The 27605-nt window shown below is 39.3% G+C and overlaps 1 protein-coding gene across 2 annotated transcripts; it reads left to right on the top strand.

The window, feature by feature from the left end:
• On the top strand, positions 1–26135 carry add3b (adducin 3 (gamma) b). 2 transcript variants are annotated; one of them, XM_006783742.3, is made up of 15 exons: positions 1–282; positions 8587–8817; positions 9970–10114; positions 10776–10927; positions 12202–12282; positions 14238–14387; positions 14709–14852; positions 16900–16998; positions 17620–17793; positions 19449–19709; positions 19919–20035; positions 20208–20297; positions 21946–22069; positions 24188–24283; positions 24405–26135. In XM_006783742.3, exons 2-15 carry the CDS (start codon positions 8617–8619, stop codon positions 24653–24655), a joined length of 2085 nt encoding a protein of 694 aa, XP_006783805.1. In that variant the 5' UTR covers positions 1–282; positions 8587–8616; the 3' UTR covers positions 24656–26135. The 2 variants fall into 2 exon arrangements, with proteins under 2 accessions (XP_006783805.1, XP_006783806.1); XM_006783743.3 differs by lacking the exon at positions 1–282 and adding an exon at positions 5697–5895.
• Positions 26136–27605: the final 1470 nt, after the last annotated feature.

The raw sequence follows: 27605 nt of genomic DNA, 5'->3' as shown, positions 1-27605 counted from the left end.
CTTGTCCCTCCCATTTTTTTTTCAGTGCAGTCCAGTCCATTCAAAATGCTTGGTCAAGTTTTCTTCCATTCCTTTTGAGAATAGACAGCCGCTGTGACAAGAGGAGCCGAGGGAGTTCAGGAGATCAGAGGCAAAGCAGCAGTTTCCTCTCTTCTGGGAAACCAGATGACCTTCTTCAAAGTGATAATGTAAACAGCTATCCAACAACGGCTGGAATCGTGGGAGTTTGAAATAAAACGTGAAGAATTCTGCTGCAGGATAAGTGTAGAAACAGCAATCAATGTAAGTTGTGTTCATTTACTTTTTTTTAACCTTTTTATCCATGAGAGCAGGCATTTGCTAGAGCTAAGATCAAAGCAAATAAGTTACATGGCATTTATTATTTTTTTCTATGCACGCTTTGAAGCTGTTGGAAAGGAAAGTGTATTTTTTTAGTACACTAATAACAGATAAAGGACACCTTATGGCCCAGAAGAATGGGATTTCTTACAGCAACAGATTGTGATACATCCCTTGTGGAGTGATTTTTTTGTAAACACCATATGAAATTTCAGTTACAGCAAACCTGTAAATAGTTTCTGAGTTGCTGCTTTTTACAGAAAGACTGTGTTGCATCTCTATTTACTGCTTTTTCTAGATTTAACATGGTAGTCGTCTGTCACTGCCTAACTGGCCTGTTTGCTGCAGCAGGGTTACCTCCAGCTGCAGAGGCTTCAAACAGATGTTTTCAATTAGCATCACTCTCCAGAAACATTACTCCGAACAAGCATTTGTTGACTTTAGATGTGGAGCTAGGGCAGCACGGGATTTCATAATGTGTGTGCCTGGTGATGCGAGTTATAGACGGCCATAAAACCCAAAAGCAGGTCATGACCCAAACCCTATCAACCATGCAATCAATTGTTCCTGTTGCCGTTTACACTTAGACACAGTTTTCATTTTATGACGTTTTACGTTAGATTAAGTTTTACGCTGTCATCATCTCCTTGCTAAATTAATTTGATAATAAATGGCTTTTATTGCACTGCATGTGGGTACTTTGTCAGTTTATAGTAAATGTCAGGTTTTTGCACAAACGTGAGAGGTTTATGGAAAATTTACCACATTACCACCTCATTTTTTCATAGTTGTGATTTGAATGTGACAACATGCAAGGATCTGTTAGCCAGGCCACCACCTCAGCCTCAATTAAAGTGAACCACACAAAACCGCTAGATCTCCAACATGGAGGCCATCCAAAGACAACCGCAGTAGGGACTGCAGCCAGCTCTTCCCCTTAGGTAAACATAGTCTGTCTCTTTCCATAGTGCTGCGACGTGTGTGTGTTTGAATATGTCTCCGGCAGTGTGTGATCATGCGTGTGCCGACGCAGTTCTACACGTAAATGCCGCGAAGGCACCGATCCAACTACAACAATGTAAATTGTTTCAGGTTCAAAGTGCGCTCTGTTGTTGCCACCCACCCTGCTGAGTGGGAGTAGCACGACCATTTTTAGCAAGACGTGGAGTGACATATATTTATGTGAAGTTACCAAAACAATGGCATTGTTTTGTAGTAGAAATTTTAAAGAAAATTTAAAAGGTTTCCTCTCCAAAACGTCTGTGTCCGAGTTTTTCTACAAACTAAGGTGTATTTTATGATGTCAGTAGGAATGTTCTTGTTTCTATTTGGGACCTTTCATTTGATCAAAGTTTAAAGGACCTTTGAATATGTTTTAGAAACTGACCATTTAAAGAAGTCACTGACATAAATAAGGCTCCGATGAGTCTTTCAGCTTAAAAAATGTGAATTAAATAGAGTGCAGAACACTGGATATCTTTCTGGCAACCAGTGCAGGTCGTACTCAACCTTTTGCCCTATGACAGCTGGGATAGGCTCCAGCATCCTTGCAACACTGAATTCGATAAGTGAAAGAAAATGAATGAAAGGATGGAGAGAGGGATGGATGGAGTTAATTCAAACAGGCCGTGAAGTCAAGTAGTAGTAGAACTTATTAATCCCTATTTACTGATCTCAGTGACAGCCCATATCAATGCATCTAGTTGGCAAATCTCAAAGAGCACATGCTCTTGCCTGTAGATGTTTCCCATCTGTAAGCCACTTTGCAACCCACTTTCAGGGGGAAATAAGCAAAACTCTAAAACTCTCTATGGGTAATTATCAGATTTAGTTTGTTTGTAGCTTTATTTCTATACATATATTTGAATAATTGGATCTGGGACAGAGCTTTCCATGCCATTGTCAAATCCCAATAAGCAGCCAGTATCATTTATGCTGTGTTCAGAGGCTAAATGGGTTGATTATGTAAAAAAGACAAAAGAACGAAAGGTGCCTCACAGAATCTGATCTCTGGCTGAGTGAGTGCAACGTAATGGTTCTGACTAATATTTCAAACATGTCTGAAAGTCAGAGCTATGATTTAAGTCTTCAAGGTAATCAGCACAGAATGCTTTTGGTCAAAAGAGAAATACAACAGGTCTTTACCCTGTGGCTTAATTACAAAGAAGATCCATCAGTCATGCAGACGGGGTGATCAGGGTTATATTTATGAGATGATTAGTTCGACTCTGTGTATTTCTGTGAAACGGTACAGTTTGCGTCGATTTCTAATCTTTCTTCTTGATGCCATGTTATCTGGCACCGATTCTCTCTTTCCCTTACTAATTTTGCCTCAGACAGCATAAGCATTGGTTACCATGGCAACCATGCTTGCAAGGACCTGAAATAAAGTTGACATTTCTCTCTCTCTCTCTCTCTCTCTCGAAATTAATCATCATGATAATGTTCAGTGCTAAATACTAGCAGTTTCTGACTGCTAAGGAAAAAGAAAACACTGATGAGGACTTGAAAAAATAAGGAAGGAATGCTCTAAAAAAATAGCACAGCAGTTGCATTATGGGAAATGTATTATCTCATATTTTTGGCACTTGATATACAGAAACTCAAGATATTTTTACCTCATGTTGATCTAACTGTTTGGAAGAATTTTACAGACATTAATTATTAAAATTTTAATCAACATAATAGTCATTTATTAATCATAAATCAGGCTTCATTGATGTGAATTACCACAATCTTGCCTTCTGATGATGAATTTGGTTTGAATAATTGCTTGCACGCTTAAACACTCAGCATTCAAACTATATATATATATATATATATATATATATATATATATATATATATATATATATATATATATATATATATATATATATATATATATATATGGGTTTCTTGGGGGGTTATGATCACACCAGTGCTAGTGCTTTATCTCTTTTCTCTGTAGGGAAAAGCTGACAGAGGGATCTCTGTTCTTTAACAGGTACGTAACACAGCATGGAGATTGTTCAGTGCCATCGTGGCACCGGATACCAGTACCCATCCTATATATATATATGTATGTACACATATATATATATATATATATATATATATATATATATATATATATATATATATATATATATTATATTTATATATATATATATGTACATAGATATATAGGATGGGTACCGGTACCCGGTGCCATGATGGCACTGAACAATCTCCATGCTGTGTTACGTACCTGTTAAAGAACAGAGATCCCTCTGTCAGCTTTTCCCTAGAGAGAAAAGAGATAAAGCACTAGCACTGGTGTGATCATAACCCCCCAAGAAACCCATCAAGGGCAAAGATAAAAGATAAATCCACAGGTCAAAAGGTGGCTACACACATCCCAACACGCTGTGCCTTCCACAGGGCCAGATATCTTTCTTAAGTTCAACCATGACACGACACTGATCACCATTCCCTGTGCTCATGTCTCCCGGGTTTTACTTTGGGTTTACTCCAGTTCACACGCTGGTCCCTCATCTAGCATGACACCCTGAAAGCTTTCGCCTACTCTTCTCTAAGCCTTTAGAAAAGAAAGTCAGCTGTGACTTTTTGGTGTCATGCTTTGCAGTTTTTCTTGAGTTTATTGTTCACTCTGAAATGGAGTTTGCTGTGTTTGCTTTACTTTCTGAGTTTTATTTTATTTTTCACTTTTCACCACACAGTTAGTGGTTATAACTTAACTCTAACTATACCAGATTTCACCAATATCTTCTGCAGGAATGGTTTTTCTTAGAGCAACAATTCTGCATCGGTATTTATATTGCATCTCTTTGATTAATCTTATAAGGAATTATATGATTATTTCCCAGAGTTTTACTCTACTGAGGGCTACATGCTTTCATTTGATCTATCCAGGCAGTATTTGTGTGTCTGATTTCAATGTCACATCCAGCAGAGCAGTAGTAGGTTTTTGACAAGAAAAAGGTGGGATTCCAGTAGCGGACATCAGTATCCTCAACAGTAATCTGTATGAATGAGTCGTCAAGTAATAACACCTGACATTTGGTGAGTTGCTTTCAGGATAGGCTGGCCTCACTGAAAAGTTTAAATAGCCAGCAAGAATGTGGTGCTTGGAAGGTGGGAGGATGTTGTGCGCAGACATTTAAGCTTGCATGTGGTTTCTGGTGGGAACCCTGCCAGTAACAGGGAGGCAGGGTTCCGAGCGGAGGGGGGAGTTTAGGGGGTCACGCTGCTCCAGAGTGAGAAAGTTCTGCTTTTCATTACATCAACTCATATGTCCACATATCTGTCCCGCCTCCAAGACTCCACTGTGTTTCCTGCAATTGTTGTGTCAGTCAGTGATCTAATCCTTCTCTCTCTTACATCTCAAAATCAAGATTTTGGTACGAGTGTGTCCGATTGTGCGTGAATAAAAGCGGTAATACATCTGTGGGCTGACGGAAGCCGTACTGAGAAAATTGGAAATTCCAGACTTGCATTCATTTAACAAGGAGTCCATTTGAATATTGCTACACTACAGCTCGTAGAGGGTGACCAGCAAAGCAGAAAAGAGTGGAGAGGTGGCTGCTCTTTTTAACACAAATCTGCACAGCCTTGCATTCAGTTGTACTTTGATCTTATTCCTTATTTTGGTTGAGAGAACCATCTAATTTCACTTAAAGAAAAGCAGCGTGTCTAAAAGAACCTTGCACAACAATGTGGCTGTTCAAAAAATATGATTTGTGCAGCCAGCACATTAAGTGGTGGTCTTTTTTTACTTTACAAGTGAAGTGGGCATGCTGTGCTTGTGAATTTGGGAAAAGTAAGTGTGATGTGAATAAAATAATGAGAATTGTTATAGTCTCTCGTCTTTGAGACACTTTCTGTAAGCAAATATGCTATATTGTGGGAAACTTTTTTGGCGGGGGGGGCACTTATTCTGGCTTTGAAACATTCTGTTTTTGTATGATTGAGGCATGCAGCTTTGATGTAAACCTCTTCGGAGCTGCAGTGGGATCACAGGCGTCTCAGTTATTTATGATATGAAGTGGCAGGAGTTAATGAATCACACACTGAAAGGCAGAGAGCAGGAGAGAAGAGTAATTTAAAAAACACACACAGACACACAAACTTTACTTCGAATCCTCACCAAAAATTATTGCAAGCCTGTAGGATATTCCCTGGGGGGATTTTAAGAATAAGGTTTATTAAGGAATATTAGCTACAGTGTGGTTGTGAAAAACTAAGCTCTGAGTGGCCATGCTTTTGTCCCGCTCAATACAAACGCTCTAGTGGGTGGATAAGTGAAGTCACATGGTCACTTTTCCTCTTTCCCACACCAACACACCCACACCCTCCTCCATGCAGCCAATCTTCACTCTTCAACTCACTACTTACCCGCAGCGGGCAGCCTGCTGCTCCGTCTGGATACTGTAGCAGCACAAGTTGCAAGCCTGTTTCCCCCCAAAACCATGCATCCGAACTGGGAATAATATCCGCGTGGCTCACCTTTACCCACGTTTCAGGAGATATTCGACATCACGTCGCCCGGAGGTAGTTAGGAGAACTTTGCTTCAGGTAATTTTCAACTTGCAGTAACAGTTTTACTTTTGGGTTCATGTGCTCGCTTTGATTTTTTTTTTCTTCAGCTCGTACCTCTAGCTTTGGCTAATACATCCCCCTCTGCGTTACTTTTCGTTGCAGTAACGGTTAAAAGTTGTAATTTGATGCCACGCATCGAGTGGTTGATTACAGGCTGCCATGAAAACAGCTGTGAGAGTGTTATTTCTGCTTTAGTGGAGTGAAATTGTTGCGTTTCCCGGCCTAATGTGAAGTAGACCTAGCTGTATCTCCCTCCACCCCCACATCAGGTAACACTGCAGCATCAAAGGCGCACGCCGCTTTTCAAAATATCTCATTTGCATGAGGCGACCAGGGCCGGCTGTAGCCTTTGGATTCGGTGCCCCCCCCTCACAGCTCTTTTACAAAAAAATGTTTTGGTTGAACGGCCTGCTCTTTTCTCCCAAAACAGCTAAGATTATTATAATTAATTATAAACTCAAATCTACTGCCTGTCTTTACAAAAATGTTTAATTAGTAGATTCATTATTTTAGACTTAACTACGTCTGTGTGCATTTCCAATGCTTCTGGGCTATTTGCTGTCATATTTCAAGTTAGTTAGATTTATCAATAGTAAAGTTGCATCCTATGTAGTTATTGGAACTGTCAATAATGATGACTTAAATGTAGGCAGATACATGACAAGAATGTTTAAATAAAGCTGTTTTGCTGTTTTTGACTTGAATAAGCTAGTCACATTTGTATTAACAGTAAAATAAAATGTCTGGAAGGCAGATGTCAACAGTTGATTGAACAGTAAAGCCGGGGCTCTCTGTGTGACACCTCATTTGTTTGAGGTTAGGAAAAACCGATTTATTTAGTTATTTACGTGTCTTTTAAACAAACAAAGATACCACTGTGGTGTAAATGCCTGCAACTTTCTGCCTGTGGGGACACAAGCAGATGCTGTAGGTAACCCTGTGAAAGTTAATAAACTCAGAGGAAAGACAAACACAACTTTAGCTCCTGTTTGTTTTGTTAAATTGAGATTATTGGCGAACCTCTGTAACTTCTTACAAACAAGTGCGTGTGCATAACTTTGGAAATTGTAAGTATGTACATTGGTTCTGTTGCTGAAATCTTATCATAAAGTCTTATCATTTAGATTTCGTCCTGTGGACGAAAAAGGCTGTTCACCGATATCATTCTTTTCTTAAACAAGGAGCTTTGAGGCTTCCTCTAATTTGGCTTGAGATTAGTTTGGGCAGTTTGGATTGTAGGCATGCTATCATGCACTGGTTACATGGATGGTTACCTCATGATGGCAGTCACTGTTTATTCCATCATCTTGTCAACAGTTCAGGGGATGGAGTTTGTGTTATTGTAGTTAAAAGACTGTTTTTGTTAATAAACTTGTTGCTGTAAGCATGATTTAACCAAGAAAAAGAAAAGAAAGTGTGGCGTGCCAGTTCCCCCCTGATATTATGCACCCTAGGCAACCACCTAAGCCCTTCAAGCCTGGCTCTGCTGCTGGCCATGCTTTATAGCTTCTTGATGAACAGAAGAGTTGAAGCTGTTGCTACTTTCCTCTCACAGTGTATAAATTGGCCTCAGTCTGTGTGGACAGAAAGGAGATGTCGAAGTTTGGTGCTGAAACCCACAAAGTAACAGAAAACTGGAAATACTGCCTTTCAGTTATATTTGTCTGCCAACCCGTAAGGCTGCAGTTTATATCCATGGCTGCCTGGACTTATACAACATTTGTTGTGAAGAATCTGAAAGAATCCACGATGGTGTCACCAATTTAATATCAACCTAATGTGAAATAGTCACAATATCGTCTGTTCTTTAGACATGTTGTTGAATAATTGTCTCTGTTTAAAAATGATGATGACACTGTGAAGATGACCTGATAGCCAGGAATATACCGGAAAGGAAATCTATGTAACCGAAAACTCCTTTTATCCCTACACCGCAGCATTTCGCGCCTTTCAGGCTGTTGCGGGCTGTGTCAACCTGACGTGTAGTTACATTTCTCGGGCTGTGCACGTCAGGTTACAGCGAAGGTTACGGCATACAGTTAAAAGGAGATCCCGGTGACAACACAAGTTACTGAGTGATTTCCTGCTGAAATGAAATTCATGCCTAAGACTTCGAATAACTTGATGGTTAGATAAACTGTCGTTTCTGTTAGCAAACAATAAAACAGTGTTTACCTAAGTGTGAATCAATGGATTGTAAACACTCTGTAAGTATTATTTAGCTTGCAACAAATATTTCTAAAACTTTGGTAAGTACTGTTTTGTTATGCAAACTAATGACCGGTTGACATAAACATCATTAATCATTTACTGTTGCAAGTGTTCTCTGATAAATCATAATATACCGCTGAGGAATGATAGAGACAGAAATGTGTTGGTTCTGTGCGTGTTTGTGGGGAAAAGTAATTAAAATGTACTGATCGCAATAAAACAAAAATGCTATTATATTCACAGTAGCTGTGACTAACTTGTCATTTTTGCAAAGCAGCTTTTGTCCTTTCAAAGCAGCACCAGTCACATAACAATAATCGCCTCTCTTTTATCTCCTTCTCTGTCATTACATTAGTCACTATTGCACCCATACAGCATCTTTTCTGTTAAAACAACATCAGTTGCCTTGACAGCCTGAATGCGAAATGAGCTGTGATGTTTCCTCCTTTCTTCTAGAGGAAGAGTGGGAGGCCTTGCGGTGAGAATATGAGTTTGGTGGATGTGAGGCAGACGGTGGGGTCTCTGACCCTGGCCTTGTCCAGCAACGACTCCAAGGAACGCTACTTTGACCGCGTGGATGAGAGCGACCCTGAGTATCTCCGGAGCAAGAATATGTCACCGGACCTGAGGCAGGACTTTAACATGATGGAGCAGAAGAAGAGGGTCACCCAGATCCTGCAGAGTCCAGTATGTAGCAAGAGGCTTTATACAAATAGCCTCCTACACACAAGCTTTCACTGTGTATGAGTAATAAACAGAGCTTTAAGCCCCAGAGAGATACACTCTACCCTTTACTCAATGCTGATTGTAGTGCATGTATTTTTCACTTGTTTATGTGCACATCATTTAATATACTGCATTGTATTTTAATATGGGTTAGCTTTAGCTTACAGAATTAAGTGTAAATGGTTCTACCATTGTTACTGTCCAGATGATTAATATTATTATTCTTATCATTACTTTACAAAGGGGGTTAGTGTTAGTCTGCTTCTTTTTCTGTGTATCAGTGACTCATTTTTAAAGTTAAACTACACTTGGAGGCATTTTTCACTATTTTCCTTAAAATCCTAATTGTAGCACTTCTTGTTGTCCTTAAGCCTATGTCAATTTATTAGGTACATTTCAGTTAAGTTAATAATAAGACAGCACAGCAAAAACTCAGCCTAAATAATGTAGAGATTCACCCTAGGATATAATTTGCATCATTTAGAGATCTGTTCTATTATGTGATCTGCTCTCGTTGACAAAAGACAGAATAATATAAACACCAGTGCATATAATACACAGTATTCCTTCATGAAAATAATGATAAAATGTAGAGCAAATGGAGGAGACCGCATACAGTCAGTGTAAGTACAGGGATGGGAAATAAGTACACACCAATGAAGTGCATGGAAATAAGACGAGCCCACACTCATCTGTGATTGCATAACCCACCAAACAAGTGGAGCTCATCACATCACCATGGGAACCGTGGTCGGATGAAGCAGAATGCCTGAGCTTAGTTGCAGCTCAGGAGAAAATGATGTCGTTTCAAGATTCACAGGCTACTCTTGACGCAGAAATTGATGGTCAAGTTTAATGCCAGCTCCTTCTTCTAATGGACCCCCTTTTCACAGATGTACACAAAGAGCTTTTTTTTTTTTTTTTTTAGTGGTCTGGTGATTTGTGTATAGCTGTTATAAGGAGCATCTAAAAGCTCGCTGTGCTTCCCCACACATCCTGTGAAGGTGTTGGAAGTAGGACAAAGATAGACTGCGTGTACATGAGTTGCTAGGTTTTAGCTTCTTTGTACCATATCTCCTACTATAAAAAAGTTTAATTTGGTTTTGTTTGCAGGTGTTTAAAGATGAATTAGAAGGTCTGATTCAGGACCAGCTGACTAAGGGCAACAACCCTACAGGTCTCATGGCACTGAGGCAGATTGCTGACCTGGTCATGGCCAGCACCACGGGAGGGGCAGGCCCCTTGACTGCTCCCATCAGTGAGTGGCCTCGTGTGCTCGTGTGTGTGCGTCTGAATGTATCCATTTATGTCCCTTTCGGCCTGTTTGTCATTCAACGTGTATCCTGCGGCGGTGCGCATCAGCCAGACTGAATATCTTCATTGTTGGAGGCTGAATTCCCCAACTCCTGTGACACTCAACAACCCTGAAACAGCATAAAATGCTCAATAGTGCTTTTATTAAGTAACTCTCATGACCAGTCTGAGTAATCAAGTATAGCAGTTTGCAGTGTTCATTATACTGGCCTGACCTTTTACCCCTGTGTTTCAGTGGGAGGTCACAGAGCTGACACTGGGAAGTTCTAGTTTTAGACAGTTTAATGATCAAAACTGTAAATGTTTGGAAAATGTAAGAACATGCTTTGAAGTGTGGAGGCAGACCTGCGCCTTTAAAAAGCCAAAGTGGCTATAAAAGTTAATGCCCTGTATCATTAATGGCCTTATATGGTATTACATTCCCAAAATACCCTCAGATACACTTTGGGAATTCTGAGTAGGGCCGTTTTTTCAATCTTCAGCTGTGGAGACTCATGTTCCCCGGGATGTTTGACTTTACATACTGTGGAAACAAATCATGTAAACATGCTTGTACATTTTTCGGATGCACTGCAATGTACTGATGATGTTATGTGTTGTGGCAGGCATCGGGATGGTGACCCCAGTCAATGATTTGTATGGCGTAGAGTCTCCCTCCTTTGCCAAAGGGGAGAAACCAAGTCGCTGCAAGCTGGCCAGCCTCTACAGGCTCGTTGACCTCTTCAGCTGGGCTCGCTTTACAAGCTCCTACATTACTGTGAGTACAACTTCACAATCATGCTCCAGTGCACACCTGCTTATGTATGCAGCACGAGGTTTGTGTTTCTTTATGTGTGCTCCTTGTTCTCTGGCACCTGGAACGCTTAAAGGGGAATACCACTTTATTTTCAGGAACTATATATTATTTATGGCATAGAAAAGTAAGGTTTGTGAATATGAAGCAAGAATTCACAACCATACATCTGATGTACACCTTGGAGAACATCAGAATGTTAGGTTCTGATATTCCCCAAAGACAAAGCGAAGAAAGACACTTTTATTAACCCGCAAACCGATTTTTGAGTTTTTCTAAGTTTAAAAAAAAAAGCTTTTGTCTGTGGTTCAGAGTTTCTTTACCCTTGACTTGGGAAAATGTGTCTTCCTTCTCTTAGACAGTGTTAACCCCTCTTGAAAAGAAAAAAACATTGTAAATGTAGAGATTTCATTCCTCATGGCAGCAGCAGTGGTTGTTGTTGTTGTTTTGTTTTGTTTTTTACTTAGACAAATGTTTAAAAATGCTGCCTCAAAGATTTTACATCAGTTAATTTATATTAAAGGATAGTCACAGGATATGCAGTGTATAAAGCCTCCGTCACATGGGCCTGGTCACCAGTGGACAATGCCTTGGCAACCATCAGTTGCTAGGAAAAAATGTGTATTCCCCAACCGGTTTGCAAAAGGCTGCTGAGGTTTGCTGGCAGTAGGTAGGTGAGACTGGTGGCAAAGAGTCGTATGGTGCTACATAAAAAAAACCATTGTCACCTATAGTTTGTATGGAAGATGATGATTTGATTACCCCACTACTCAGTGAGCAGTGGCGAAACCGAAAAGTGTGATAAATACAAAGGTGAAGCACCCTCTTTGTGACTGATTTCACCCAGTAACAGCCAGCAAGCACTTACCAACCAGCTGGGGAATACACATTCTTACCTGCCAACTTGAGGTTGCCAAGCGGTCAATGATTTGTATCACCTGGGTCTGTGTGAGTGAGGCTTTATCTCTCACTGCTAACATTTATCTGCAAAACAAAACCAAAGCAATTTTTAAGCATTTTCTGCCAATGAGTTTGAAATATTCCAAAGAGTAATGAAACCAGAAAGGGCACATTGATGCTAGATGAAGATACATGTAGACTATGTAAAAATAGACATAGCTCTTTTTGAGACTCCTGTTCTGAAGCCCCCGTTTTGCATTTAAATCACTGTCCTCTTGATTTTTGTACATCAAACTTGAGTTTTTCGCCACTTTACTCATGTGTTCATTTTGTCATAGGTACGTGTCAGTAAAGAGCAGGACCACATTCTCATCAGTCCACGAGGTCTTTCTTTTGCTGAAGTGACGGCAGCAAATTTGGTAAGGAAAGTAGTTGAGTGTGTTATTTTTAGTTGGGAATATAATAGTTTTAGTACTACAGATGGCAGTTTATTTGTAATACCAGTTTCTGTTGATTTCGATTTTCTTTCTGAGAACTAACTAAAAGCACATACAGACAAAAAAGTAACTTTTCATTAACACCAAATATTATTTTCATGATTAAAAGAAATTATTAAACTTAACAATTTGCCTCAAACTCTAAGTTTCAGGATCTTATTTAGAACAAGTGAAAATAAAGTGCTTTGCTACTGGAAAGGGGGACAAATAGTTAACTGAAAATTAGTTGCTGCACACTCACCTTTACCATATACGTATTTTGCCTTCCAAACAAAAGCAGTTGCAGCAGCTTCATATAACAAAACAAACGTCCGGTACTTAAATTGTTTCTAGTATTCCAGTATTTTATTGTAGGGTCTCTACCTTAAAATATAAAACGTCTTGAGGCAACTGCAATAAAACTGTACTGAATTAGCAGGATATTACCTATTTTCTTTTGTTCACTTATCTCCATTTTCCTCACGAATGCTTTGATCTGTTGCTCACGTCAGGCTGAGATCTGATTAGCTTTAGCCACTTAGCCTTTGTTAGCTTCTTTAAAATGTCCATGTTCGGCTGGGTGAAAATGATTTAAGTGCCTCATTAAGACCAACTGTGGTTTATTTTGGTGAACCTTGTGTCTTCACTCACAGTGATGTATTTCCACACTAATGTCATTTTAGTGTGTGGCTGTGAGTGTGTTGCATGTTGTATATGCATGAAACGGACCAGTTTGTAATTGAACATAAGGTAGGCTGACCGGCTTTTCACTGGTCAATACGTACATCTCTATTTACGACATGTACCTGGCAACAGATGTGAATTAATGTCACTGTTTTTGTCTGAAATCACAGCTAAAGTCAAAGTGACAGGCGGGTTCTTTTCAATAATAATGATTGGACTTAATGTAAAGTACACAATCATTCAGCAGTCACAAGAAAGGGCATTCACCCACTCCTCCTGCAGCTGACAGGTGAACAGGTACCACCCCAATAATGTGACCAGCTTTACAAAAGGATTTTAAGCAGATACACAGACGCTTTAAAAATCAGAAATCACACAGTTAACAACAGCATAAAATCTGTGTTTGTGTTCTGTTATGACTGGAAGGGTCAGTCAGCTGTAAATTTACATTATTGTCAGTTGGCTTGTTCTCTTTCATGCAGTGGTCTTACACTTCCTGACAGCTGACGCACTCTAAAAGCATACGTTTTTCTTTAATGTTAGCTCTTGGTTTTTGCAGTTGTCATTCTAAAAATGAAAAATCATCAAGAGCTCAGATCCTAATAGGATTTTTATTTGATTTACTTAAAGTAAACCAGTGTTAAATGAAGTCAAGTTCATTAAAAATGAATCCGAAACCAGTCGTAGTTTTGGGGAAATTCTTTAATTTAATTAACTGTTTGATTTTGAGATAATGGCATATCAAAGAAAGGATATGAAAAGTATCCGACACACAAGTGTGGTTCTGTGCTGTTTGCTGTCATCCACTTCACACTGTTTCACTGCTCGACGGGTTACAGAAGTAGTCATAATGCCCCCGCAAAAATAAAGGAAAGAAAAACAACACTGTATATTCTAAACTATTAAAAGAAATACACTTCTAAGGAGAAGAAAACATTCTGCTAGACCTTAAGCATGCACACAATGTGTACTTGTAATTAACAATTGTAAACATGACCTTGTTTAGACACAAACTCCACAGGGTACCTTTAATGGTTCAGTCACGCTGCAGGCAATTATTACCTTAAGGTTTATAGTGTTATAAAAAAAGCAAACCAGAGTTGGGTATTCTTTTAAAGTACTACACCTACGACTACTGCTGACAATACTAAACAGCCAGCTCCCATTTCTCACAAATCTCTGCTTGTTGTTTGTTTGATTTCTCCAATATTTAGGTGAAGGTCAACATAATTGGTGAGGTTGTAGACCAGGGTTCTACTGATCTGGGGATCGACCAGTTTGGATTTGCTTCCCATTCTGCCATTTATTCAATGCGCCCTGATGTGAGATGCATCATCCATACACACACCGCAGTTACAGCCGCTGTAAGTACGCTCGGGGCAAATATTAAATGAGCTTCATTTTAATCAAAGCTGCTGCTAAATACTACTTTGGTATCACACGAAGAAGGCTGAGTTAAAGGCAGCCCCCTGCATGTCTAGTTATTTTAGATGCTGGCAGTCTGTAATGCAGTTTCTGTTCTCTCTCTCTCTTTTTTTTTTTTTTTACCATTTTCTTTGAAGCTTTGCTATAAAATGCACAGCACATGATGTGTGCACCATTTTATTTGTGCCCGACAGCGAAAAAGGCGCCTCTGTTTATGCTGGTGTGTCACACGCTTAGTTGTTTTTATCCCATGCTAACAGGTGTCCTCGATGAAATGTGGAATCTTGCCCATTTCCCAAGAGGCTTTGCTTCTGGGAGACGTGAGGTGCTTTGGTTACCATGGCAGCCTGGATGATAAAGAGACAAAGGTGGAGTTTCAGAAAGCTCTGGGCCCGACTGCCAAGGTACTGTCAAAGCAAGGCACTCCATTAGTGGCAAGCTCACGTTCATGTGGGACAGAGTGGGCGTATTATATTGTACTGTATGCACATGTGCTGGGGGTATTTGTACCACTGGTTGCTAACTGTAAATAGCTGAGTACACTAGAATATTTCGTTTATTTAGATATGGAGTGTAGGTGCAACAAATAGTCTTAAGCAGTTTGTTTAGCGTGTTTACCCATTTTAATAATAAATAAATAAAATAATAAAAATTAATAAATATAGAACCACCTATTTAGGGACTACTCTGACATTTAAAGTAAAGTTAGATGAGACAATACCGCTCTCATGTCTGCCACGCAATCATTGCAAGCAGATGAGCAAATTTAAAGAGGTAGAGGCTGCTTAAACCAGCCGATCTAAGATTGTTCTAGGGCTCCCAGCCCAGAAATAGTCTGGTCTACCAAAGTGTTTTTCCTTGAAGCCTGCTTATTTATTCTTTTTTTCCCCCTCAGTGGTAGTCCCATATATTTAGACTATGCTGAAAACTAAAGCTTTGTGACTCATTTTTATTTATTTATTTATTTTGGATCTCTGATAGCTGAAGACTGCTGCATATCACTGCCATTTTTTCACCCACCATCTAGAGTTAGGCAGTTTTATAAATATATCACCAAATGTTAATGCATTACTCAAAAACAACACAAACTGAATCGTCACAGCCAGCTTCTTAATGTGCTGAACAATGACTACAAAGAGGGAAAGTTAGAAATGCTTTAATATCCTTGTCTGTACCAGATGGCATCCCTGGATTGCCACAATATTAGTGTGAAATGTAATGCTGAGAGCAATATTTGACTTGGGTCGACCAGTTAAGCAGCAGTCGCAACATATTAATACTGCAGATATCTCATATATTAGTAACAAAAGAGCCATAATGTGCATGAACATAAACTCTAAAAGTGCAAAAAGAAGCTTTAATAGGCAGATTTGTTACTGTTGGACAGGACGAGGCTACTGTACTGCAGTCGTTGTTTTATTTTAGCCGTAGCCTTGTATGGAACAGACAAATGTGAGAATGTCATTGAGCTTCTGGTCTAATAAATGCATTCTTAAAAGAAATGTCTAATTAAACTTTTAATCATAGCCATATATTTTTCATTAACCCTTTAAAGCCGGTCGGAGCAGGCACGCTCCGTTTTGTGTAACTATTTTTAAATCCCGGTAGAACTGCAACCACGTGAGCTAGCGCAATAATTTTTTTTGCATATGAAACCGGAGGAGTTGTACTTACATCTTCTGCCATCAGCTTGTCCTAGGTCACAGTGTCCTTCCACATAAAGCTTTGCAAAAACTGCATAAAAAGCACTTGCAGCAACAAAAACATAATATTCCAGAAACACGCTTTGCCGATCTGATCAGCTGTTTGTAACACTTCCTACGTCCATCAGCGCGAACTATCGCATGTCTGCCGTGTCCTGGCCGAAACCGGAAGTGACGTCATTTTGTGGAAATTTAGTTTTTTACCATCAGGGCCTCATGAGCCTATACTGGTGTTTTTAAAAGTTATGTTTGACTTCATGACTTTCTGTATTGTTTCTGGGATGCTTAGGACTAATATTGCACTGCTGGAAATAGTTTATTTTGATGCATATGCTGTTATTTTGCAAATTTGCATTATAATATTTATATTCGTTTTTCCTGAGATATATTAAAATTGGTGTATTTCAAAAATAAAATTATGAAGACACTCAAAATATATTTCCTGTGGGAAACTAGTTTGTGCAACTTTTTTGTATTTACACTTTTGAGGGATAAGCCTCTTGAATTTCTCTAACTAGAAATATATGTTAAAAAAAACAAAAACAATTTAAAATTTTTTTGTAGTTTATTGCACCTTTTTGCAATTAATGCAATTACTATGCACTTAATGCATACATATTATTAAAATTTGGGCTATAATGTTGTATTGATGTATAGCAACTCCCAAAAATGGCACTACAGCATGTAAAAATATAATATAAGCTCTGGCGGACTTGGATGTACTAATGTGGCAGTTTGTGTTTTTCAGCTGATGATCCTGAGGAATCACGGGCTTCTGGCTTTGGGAGAAACAGTAGAAGAAGCTTTCCACTATATGTACCACTCACAGCTCGCCTGTGAGATCCAGGTATAAAAATCGTTATTCTTGATCCTACCTGCCCTTGGTAATGGAGTGTAATTGCACCATTCCGGTCAAAGCAATTGGTTAACTTCGATGTGACCTTTCTTCACACTTCATAAGTCAGTTTTATGTGCGTGAGTCACTGATATTATTTTCCAGCTTTTATTTGTTGAAATGTTTTCCCCCTCTGTCTACAAATGAGTCAGACACATAAAACAGAGCAGTGCCTGAAATGGAGGCAAAGCTAATATCAAGCGTGCTGCTTGCTTGAGTAAACCTGATTCAAATATGTGTCAGTGATCTCTGTTTACAGACAGGTGGAACCCCGCAGTGTTCCTGAAACACTCCTGTTGCTTTGTGCAAGAGATCCTTTCGCAGCGATTTTTGTTTTCTCAACTCTGTTGGTTTTTCCGTCGTTTTTGACGTGTTCAGAGTTCACCTCACTTACAATTGTTTAATTCTATAATTCTATGATGGATTGTTTTGAAATTAAAATGATGTGTCTCAGAAAAGAAAATTTTAGAATTAATCTCTAATTTTTATGAGTGAAATCCTCAGTAACTGCACCGAATGCCAAGTGAAAATTGTATTAACACAATCTTTGATGGTACAAATGGCTTTGTTTAGGTGAACGCTATGAGATGTTCAGGCGGCGCAGACAACCTCATTCTCCTGGACAGGGATAAGTTTAAGCCCCTGACCCAGGGAGTGGCCGCTGCCGGTGTCGTCATAGACAACGAGGTCAAGTGGAAAATAGGCGAGGCAGAGTTCGAGTCTCTTATGAGGATGCTAGACAACCTGGTGAGTGAACCCTGACCTGTGCCTTTTACCCACGATGCTTTGAGTTTCCTGTCTCACATGCTTCCTCGGGAAGTTGCTGACTAGAGGACACAATGAAACTTCATGTGTTTTTTTTGTTTATCTAATCTTAAATGGATTTTTTTGTAATTGGCTCATATTGTTTTATGATATTTGCAGATTTCATTTCCTAATATTCAGGATACTGTTGTTCTAGCTGCGAGAACAGAACTCCTTCTGCCGGGCTTTGTAAAACCATACACCCTGATTTTTATTTATTTTCTTAAGCCTCACTGATAATGCCCAGGCCCTGACATGTTTTGTGGACACAGAAGATGTCAGACTGTCTGCTCGAGTCGCCTTCCTGCTAACAGCTCCGGCTGGAACAGACTGCAGCTGTGTTAGCTCTGTGTGATCAGAGATCGCCCACCCTCTCAAACATAGCTTCCAGATGGCGAGCCGTGCTGCGGGCAGTTACAGCCACACGGACCACACAGCCACTTAGTGCAATAACTCCCGTGTACTCAATTTGGAAATAGGATTTGGCATTTTCTTCCAGACTGTTGAGTATGCCACGGGGCGAAAATGCCAGCGCAGTCGTTGCAACCGGACGCCTGACCTTCCCTGACAGAGGGTGGAGTTTGATTGTTGCCGTGTCAGAGATGATTCCCAAACAAAGACAACAAAAAGCTGAGCTGCGCTAAAGGTCACAGCTAATGATGAAGGAATGGTATCTGACAGAAGGTGATTTAGAAATTGCATTGCATGGTTTTAAAAACGATTTAAAAAAAAAATGCTCAAAGGAAAGGCTGCGTGACTTCTCTAAACCAAGCAATGAGATGGAAAGGTGAAACAGATTAGGGGTGTGGATGAGGAGTTGGCCTTTTAAAGTACCTGCTTAATTAAAAATATCCTCCTATCTGTCCGTTCACCTTTTCATTATATTAGATTCTGTCTCACATGTTGGCAATAGTTACTGTAGCTCTTGTACTCCTTTGTACCGTTTGTGCAGAAATTTATGATGATGAATGCTACGACTGATACGCCCTGAATTGTATTTGTTTACTGTGTTTCAGTCACACTTAAAGCATTTGGAAACTGGCTTTAGTTTCCACTGAACGGCTCTGTGAAAAATTGCTTGCTGGCACTGCGACGATCAAAGCTCAATGCAGAGGGGATTTTTATTTTTTATTTATTTATTTTTTGTGGCAAACTTGTCAAATTGCCTGTGCAGAAATGCCACTTTTGATTGTTTTTAATGTAGCGTTACACTGCTTTTCTTCAGACCACACTTTTCTACATACTGCAAGGACCCATCACTAGTTTTCTAGTTGTCTCTCTCCGTCTTTGATGTATTGTTAACAACACACTCCTTCAAACCAAAGTTGTGTCTTCTCCCTCTCAAACTGGAGGCGTCTGCAGAAATGCTGTTTGTATATATTGCGTTTAAATATTTAAAAGTATTGTGTAAGTGGATTCTGGGTGGCCTGTGAATCATTTGAATTGTGGGGGGTTTGGGGGTTTTGGGTTAATATTTCTTATTTATCCCATGAGCAGAGAAGAATAGTGCAAAATATTTCAAAGACTTTAACTTCTGGCAAAGGGAAACTCTCGGTGCATGTGCCGCAATAATATTTTCTGCTTGTGTAACGTGCTAGGGATACAGAACGGGCCATTCTTACCGGAACCCCATTGTCCGTGAAAAACCCCGGTCTAAGAACGACGTCGAAATCCCCGCCACAGTGTCGGCTATGCCTCCAGAAGACTGTGAGCTTGGCCTGCGGAGCCCCTTCAAGTTTATGGCGCAGAAACAACAGAGAGAAAGGACCCGGTGGCTTAATTCACCCAACAGCTACTTGAAGGTCAATGTTCCTGAACAGTCACCCAGCGGGGACGTGAGCCCGAGGACAAAAACCATGGTGTGTTGATTTTATTGTCAAAGTGTAAGAGGAAATGAAACGATTTGATCCTATCGGCTTTGGTGTCCTGAGCAAGCTCGTCTTTTGAGGTGCCCATTTTTATCTGTGTTAGCCTGCCCTCTTGTGGCGAGTTTTTTAAATGCACTTTTTATATTCTGAATTCTTGCTATTAATTTATGTGTGTGTTTGCTTTATTTAAATTCTCTCAGTGGATGAAGTCCTCGCAGCCAGGCTACAGCGTTGGCACCCCAATAAAGATTGAAGACCCTAACCAGTTTGTCCCACTCAACACTGACCCCACTGAGGTTTTGGATAAGAGGAACCGGGTCAGTTGAAAAATGATCACATTTTCCACAAGATTGCCCCCAGATGTTACAAACCTGGGCGGTAGAAATGCACAAAGATTGGAACAGCTACACTGTCATTTGAATGTCAGTCATAGCATCTAATAACCAAAATTCTAAAGCTGAGATTCCTTTGTTGAATACGTTTGTTCAGATAAAAGAGCAACACAGAGGTGACCAGATGACCCCGGGACCTAAATCTCAGTTACTGTCAGGCATTGTTGTGGACACCATACCAGGACCAGTAAGTTTATGTATCATCTGTAAAAAAAAAAACAAAAAAAAACTGCAACATTAGCAGCCGGAATTTCATGATGCAGTGTGTGTCATGATATTTTAGTGTGTTTTGCATTTGCCTAAGCACGTCTGAAAATAACGCACAACTCAACCCACATACTAAATTGCTGCTCAACTCATGAAGACATTTTTCTTACAAATGTGTCTTTCCAACGGACAGCATTTATTGCTAACAATCATTGTTAAAACAAAGATAATTAACCAAACACAAATTCGTGGCCTTGGAGTGAAGTCCATATACAAGGTCTAACATTAGATTATAGCTTGTTGTTTACACACCTATGTTTCTTAAACCGTTCAGTTACGAGTTGGTGATCCAGGAATTTTGAATCAGTCATCTCTCCAAATTAGTATCAGGTGAAGTGCCTGTGGTCTTACTTAGTTTAAACATTGTTTCAGACTGCAACACACACAGCAGAATTGTTCATCAGGATCATGTGACACGACTAAAACAAGAGTTGTTCAGGAATGGTTTGAGGATTTTGAGTCCATTGATCTACAGATCTTTCAGCTTTGGAGGCTGATAAATGTCAAGATTACAAAGAAAATATGTAGTAAATGAATAGCACACTAAAATATTCTGTCTGTCGTGTTTATTGAAATTTGAAAAAGGTCACACATTCTTGTAGATTTTGATTGCAGAGGTTAACGCAGTGTTTACATTTATTTCCTTATGAAAGCAACCAAAAATGCAAATATTGTCCAAAGAGGAAATATATGCGTAAGATTTTTAATTATGTAGATTGTGCCAATTAAACACATGTATCAACAGTCATGATCCTTCCATAAATGCTAATTGGAACACCTTCACAAAAAGTGATTATGTGTTATTTTATTTTGTAAGTAAATAAAATATAATGCAAAGAATGTTTCTAGCTATAAACATGCAAAGAATTTGAAGATTTTACCATCCATGGTACGCAATAGGATTAAAAGATTCAGGAAATCCACAGAAATCTCTGCATGCTAGCAGCACGGCTGAAAACCAGTAATAAATCATCTTAATCTTTACATCCTCAGGCAGTAGTTGTGTAGTGGAAACGAGTGCACGGGCTTAGGAGCACATCAGAAAACCACTCCGTTGCATTCAGAAATGGAAGCTGAAAGGAGTCGGTGCAACTGCACATGTGAAGGCACCATTAATAATGAATGATATTTGGGTTTTAGAGCAACATGTACTGCTATCCAGATGCTGAACATTTGGCACTTAACGAAAAAACAAAGTACAAAAAAGAAGTCCTTCTATATTGGAGCAGCTGAAATCCTTCACCATGTAAGAAGGGGGGTGGGGGGAGGTGGGGTGCTTTGATAACTGTACAACAGTTTATGTCAGAGCTCAAATGTTTACAGACGGTTTTAAAAGAAGAGGTGATGCAACACTGTGGTAAACATTCCCCTGACCCATTTTTCTTCTAAGAAAAGGAGTTACCATTATTACATTTATAAAGCCCCAGTATATTAAAAAATAAATAAATAAAACAAACAAAAGTTTTTACTTTCAACATTTGACATTCAACAAACTGTTTCAACCTTTTGGAAATAATATTGTGCATCAGCTGACTGCAACGGCATCTTATGTTTTCCTGTGTCTTTAGGCTTTCATCATTGAGGATGAAGAGCAGACCCGCTCTCTTCCTCCCAATCCTTTCAATGATCTCACAGAGAAGGTGCTGGAAGAATACAAGAGCATGGTAGAAAGAAAGCAGCAAGGCCAAGAAGGTACTGTTCCCTATCCTTTATACATTAGTCAGACACTGTACTGAGTTTGCTGTTGTTGCCACACAAGAATTGTGCCATTAGGTTACACTCAAGGCAGTTAATTAGAGCCAGCTTGTCCTGGGTGGAGGAAAGTTTGTACAGGAGGAAAGTTTCCTACTACCACCTACTGGTGAGAGATGAGCTGTAGAGACACTCGCCGTGTCAAACTCCTTTTGTCTCATTGTGACTGTAAACAAAGGGAAATCTGTGTACAGGAAGGAAACATCTTTGCAACTGTGCATCAAAGTAACTCCTTTGTTATTCTCCATCACAGAAATGCTTCACTATTGGAACATGTGAGCTAAGAAACCTATGAAACAAAGTTGTTAAAATGTTCTTGTGTTCAATACTTTTAGTTTGCATTTTGCATGCTGGCAGCATGAGTGTAGTGAGGTTTTTGGTAGAGTTGGGGATGTAAGTATTTGGTATACATGGTTAAGCAACGCTATGGCATAAACATGTATGGTTGCCAGTGGAACTGGGCCACTAGTGTTTAATGATGATGTAACTGCTGATAGAAGCAGCAGGATGACTTCTGAAGTGTACAGGGCTGAACTCTCTGCTTAGATTCAGCCAAATGCTGTAAAACTAATCGAAGCGTGCTTCACAGTGCAAATGGATAACGAGCCACAGCATACTGCAAAAGCAACCCGAGAGTTTATAAAGGTAAAGAAATTAGATATTCTTCAATGACCGAGTCAGCCAGCTGATATAAACTAAATAGAGTGTGCTTTTCAGTTACTGAAGACCAAGCTGAATGCAGAAAGACCCACAAACAAGGAGCAACTTAACGTGGTTGCAGTGAGGCGCTGGCAGAGCATCTCAAGGGAGAAAACAGAGGATTTAGTGATGTCCACGAGATCTAGACTTCGGGCAGTCATTGACTGCACACGAGTTTCATCATTGGTTTGTCCAATTATGTTTGACCCGTATTGTGTATAAAAATGATGGCAATTTGCAAACAGTTAATGCAATACTTTAGTTAAACCCCTTGCCTTAAAGATGACAGTCTGCAATTAAATCACATACTGAATGTTTGAGTTAAAATCCACTCGGGTAGTATACGGAAACAAAATTACAAAGGTTTTGTCAGTGCCTAAATAATTATGGGAATGCTGGAATGCTATCTGGTCAATCTCAACATTGGCCAGACAGAAAAAGGACATCTCCTAACCTTTAAGCTTGTGCTACCATAAGATTTTACAAACACTTTTCATGGTAGATATTAGTGGCGTCCCTGCTAATTCCTAACGCAGTTGAAAACGATGACCAATCAGGTGCACTGTTCATACCTTTGTATGTGGAAAGAGGGGTAGAGCTAGTTGCTTTTAAAAATACTACAGAGGAAGGATACAAATATTATCTGGGCTAGTAATATGGCGTAATTGTCGTTAAAGGTAAAACCAGTATAACCAGTCATGGTGGTAGAAAAGAAAACAAATATTGCAACATATTTGAGCGGTCCCCAGGGCGTTATCCATCACTAGAAACAGCTGTGGTAATGAGGAAGGAAAGTCATAACAGGTATAATAGCTTACTTTTATAACTGATGCGGTGTGATCAAGAAGTCAGTGTGGTTTTCTGCCTCATTGATTCCATAGCCTCAACATCCACACAGTACAGTAAAGCCCGGTGTTAGATATTTCAAGTTTTCAAACTAAAACTGGGTCGGGAGCATTTCCAAAAGTCTCTCTTTTTGGTTTCCTAAAATGTGGGAGTGTTGTGGATATCGAGATGTTGCTAAAGTAAATGATATTAGTATAGATGTGCCTTTGATCACGGCTCTGGATGCATAAAGGGAAGTCTGAAGAGTACAGTGCTGTTTTCAGTTATACATCCATACCTTCTTTGCTGTAAGATTGCAAAATGTTTGCTGCCGGGGAAAATTTCTAATGATTGATTCCTGGGACATTTGTTCCAACATTCCCGTTCTCCCTCTGAATGAATTGTGTAACCCTGTTAGCTGTTTGTAGAGTGCCGACATCAGCTTGGGATTTTATTTGTTCATATAATAGCCTAAGCTGACTCATACCTGCTTTGTTGGATGACTGACCCCTATGAGCTTCAATCCTTTTACAGAAGATGATGATGCCACTGATGCAGATGAGATGACCACATTTGATGGCTCGACTATCTCCCTCTCCCTCTCTCCCATAATGACGCCAGATAAACAAGGTAATTAGCAAGTGAATGAGTGTTTCAGTTTGTGAAAAAGGACTAGAAATGCCTCAAATGAAATGGATAATTTAACGTGTTTTTATTCGCATCCCTCTCCGTTGGCTTCATCTCGTGACAGACACAATACCCAATGGGAAAGACCACTTGGCAGAGATGGAGGAGGATCTGAGCATCGAGGTATCCAAGCTGAGCGTGAGCACTTCAGAAACGGTGGAAATCTCCATAACAACGAAGGAAAAGACGGGGGAGCCTCAGACCCCGGAGAGCCAAACCAAGTCCCCCAAGAAAAAGAAAAAGAAGTTCCGCACACCTTCATTCTTGAAGAAGAGCAAGAAAAAGAAGGAGGAGAAAGAGAAACCAGAAGCATGAGCGAATGAACCCGAAAAGCAATGAAAACGTCTGAATTGCCTTCCTGATTTTCAGTTTGTTGAAGGGAAGTGAAATAAGCCCCCCAGGACATTGTTGTATTTGAACACCCAGTTCCCCACATTCACAGCTATTATTCAATGTGAAAGTTTTTCAGAGATGTGCCAGTAGATGGTAATGCTGAAGGTTTAATTTCCTGTGAGATTTCATTTGACCACTGAGGGCTCAGCAGAGTTTCATCAAATCAAAATGCAATGCAGGACTGTTTTTGTTTTGGTTCTTTGTTCTCACCCATATTTTTTAACGGGTTTTAGAAATGGGTATCAAAGGAGACGGGGGTGACTCGGAGCCCTGGAGAGCCAAACGCAGGCCAAAGCTTTGAAGTTAATGCATCCGATCGGACGTGTTACATATTTGTGAATTTTTTTCCCCCCTTTTTGCACAAGTTCATTGTTGAATGTATACTGACAGCTAAGAAAATTGTTTAACAATTTAAAAAAGATTTAACTTCCATACCAGTAGTGTAACAGCGGCTGAAGATATTCAAATTATATGACGGTTAGACTTATAAGAAGTACGAGTTGTAACTGAACATAGTCATAGTTCTACTACCTTGTAATAATATATGTCGGTTTATATTATAGGTATTGACATTATAGTGTTTGAGAGATGATTTCTTTGTCTATTTACATACTAACTCTTATACTTAACACGCAGTGATTGATAATTCAGTAATAATTCATGTAGTTTTTAACATGTGGTATTGTTCCCATGGTTGCTGCTTTATTGTAATTGTGACAAGGAATTGACTGTGACTATCAGAAAGAGCTCAGCAAAGCGAGGATTGCCGCACGTTGTTTAGGAGTGACAAAGCGTGACTTTACAGAACTGACGGGAAAATTGCTTCATTGGATGAAAGTGGCACGTCTGCGCTGCAGAAAGTGAAATGAATGTGACGGATGCTGATGGCAGATTTTGGCTAAGTAGTCGGCTGATGGAAAGCTTTTCTTTGTAGCCACTGTTAGTTTGATATAAAGTATATTAGAGGGCCATATATTTACATCCCAGTCAATAATGTGAATGATTTGTTTAAACCCAAAGGGAGTGAATTCTTTGCCTTTGTAAATAGTTTTCTTTTTTTTTGTGAAGTTCTTTTGTTACGCTAAACCAAATGTTAAACAATGAAATATAGAGATGTGACAGTACAATCAAATAACAATATTTTAACACTTCCTTTGTTGTTTTTGGTTTTTTTATCCACCTTAATTAAGCTCCTTATTTACTGAACATGCAGAGCGCTTTGTGTTTACAAACTGTATTACTTGTGTAATTAGTGTGCTTAATGCTGTTCTTCCTCTGTTGTTTACATTGCTGTTTGTATCACCTTTTTTTTTCTTTCAGTCACCTTGCTTCAAAGTCAGCCTTTTAACAATGCCTTGATTTAACGATCTGATTTAATAAAAGCTGGGATATGTTTCCATAACTGTTCTGTTTCTGTCTCGGTTATTAGCTGAAAGATGCTCGATCATTTAAAGCAGTGGTTCCCGATCTTTTTGCACGCAGAATTGTTATACAGTCAAAATTTTACATGAACTGTTTTCGTCATTAAATCGCTTTATTTGAACTCATCTTAAACTAGATCTGTTGGATGTTTAAACTGAGATATCTACAACTTTAAACTATTCACCGACTGCATTTAGCTATGACTCTGTTTAACAGTCATTTATTTCATGACTTGGTGACAAATTTAAACTGTTAATCCACTTTGTAACATTTTACACACACTCGTGGTAAAAGGTGCACCATTTGCCACTTCTAAAGTATTACATATCAGGACATTATCTAGTCCTTATTAGACCTTAAAATTAAGTAAATGCAACTTCAAATGAGCAACAACATGAGAGTTATTATACTGTATCACTATTTTTTTTTTTTTTTTAACTGAGCAAAATGCAGAAGCAGTGTGTGCAAAAGTAAGTACTTCCTATGATTCAACGCCTTCAGCAGCAAAACTTGTAATTGTTTCCTGCATAACTTTAGTCTCTGAAATTGCTGAGGAATTTAAGCGTACTCTTCTTTGGGTCTGCAGCCATTCTGTTGTAGATTTGCTGCAGTGGGGTCATTGTCCTGTTGTACAACTCTGAGTTTTAGCAGTTGAACAGATGGCCTCACATTTGACTCTATAATATTTTGGTATACAAAGGAGTCCATGGCTGACACAATGACTGTAAGGTGCCCAGATCATCTGACTTCAAAACAAGTCCTGATCATCACCCCTCCACCACCTTGCTGTTTTGGTTCTCTCCAAGTGTCGAGCTGCGCAATAACCACTTAACTCCACCTTGTTGTTGTGTATCCAAAAGCCATTGTTCCAGACATCTTATGAGTTGCTGACATGCAACTTTTTTAAAGGGAACTCCAGAGCTTTTCATACAAACCACACTTTCATTTGTTTTCTTTTTGTACTTTCACGATCTTTAACATTTAACATGCTAACTGAAGCCTGCAGTGTAACTGAGTCCGAAATACACCTCTTGGGTTTTTTGTTTGTTTGTTTCATTTTCTTAAGTTGTCTTGAAATCGTCTTATAACCCATCGGAGATTGTTCAGCGGCAACAATTGCTTCTCTAAGATCGTTAGCAACACAACCGACTGCTCCAGACCGTCAAACTGCCAAAAACGACTGTTTTCAGTGGAGGTGTTCATACTTACTAATTAGCAGCACCTGGCTCCTACTTTTAATTCCTATGGAAGAAGTAGGGGTGTGTTTAGTTTTTCATCAGTGCTAAATTTCAGCTCAGTTTTTGATAAATAAATAATTACAAGCCATAATATGTAATGTGTTGTTGTTCATGTGAGACTGCATTGATCACATTATAAGATCTGTTAAAAGCCAAGATATTTTCATGTCCTGAAACCTAAAACATCTAATTTAAAAGAGGGTGTACTTTCT

This window comes from Neolamprologus brichardi, chromosome 13 (assembly GCF_056152115.1).
Source record: "Neolamprologus brichardi isolate AB-2024 chromosome 13, ASM5615211v1, whole genome shotgun sequence".
Taxonomy (NCBI): Eukaryota; Metazoa; Chordata; class Actinopteri; order Cichliformes; family Cichlidae; genus Neolamprologus; species Neolamprologus brichardi.
This window is presented reverse-complemented; position numbering and strand designations above follow the sequence as displayed.

What these genes read in the sequence shown, in the direction of transcription:
- add3b (XM_006783742.3), top strand. Translation starts at nt 8,617, where the DNA reads ATGAGTTTGGTGGATGTGAGGCAGACGGTGGGGTCTCTGACCCTGGCC. An exon ending in AAGTGACGGCAGCAAATTTG is followed by an intron (nt 12,283 to 14,237) that starts GTAAGGAAAGTA and finishes TCCAATATTTAG; the next exon opens with GTGAAGGTCAACATAATTGG. An exon ending in ACACCGCAGTTACAGCCGCT is followed by an intron (nt 14,388 to 14,708) that starts GTAAGTACGCTC and finishes CCATGCTAACAG; the next exon opens with GTGTCCTCGATGAAATGTGG.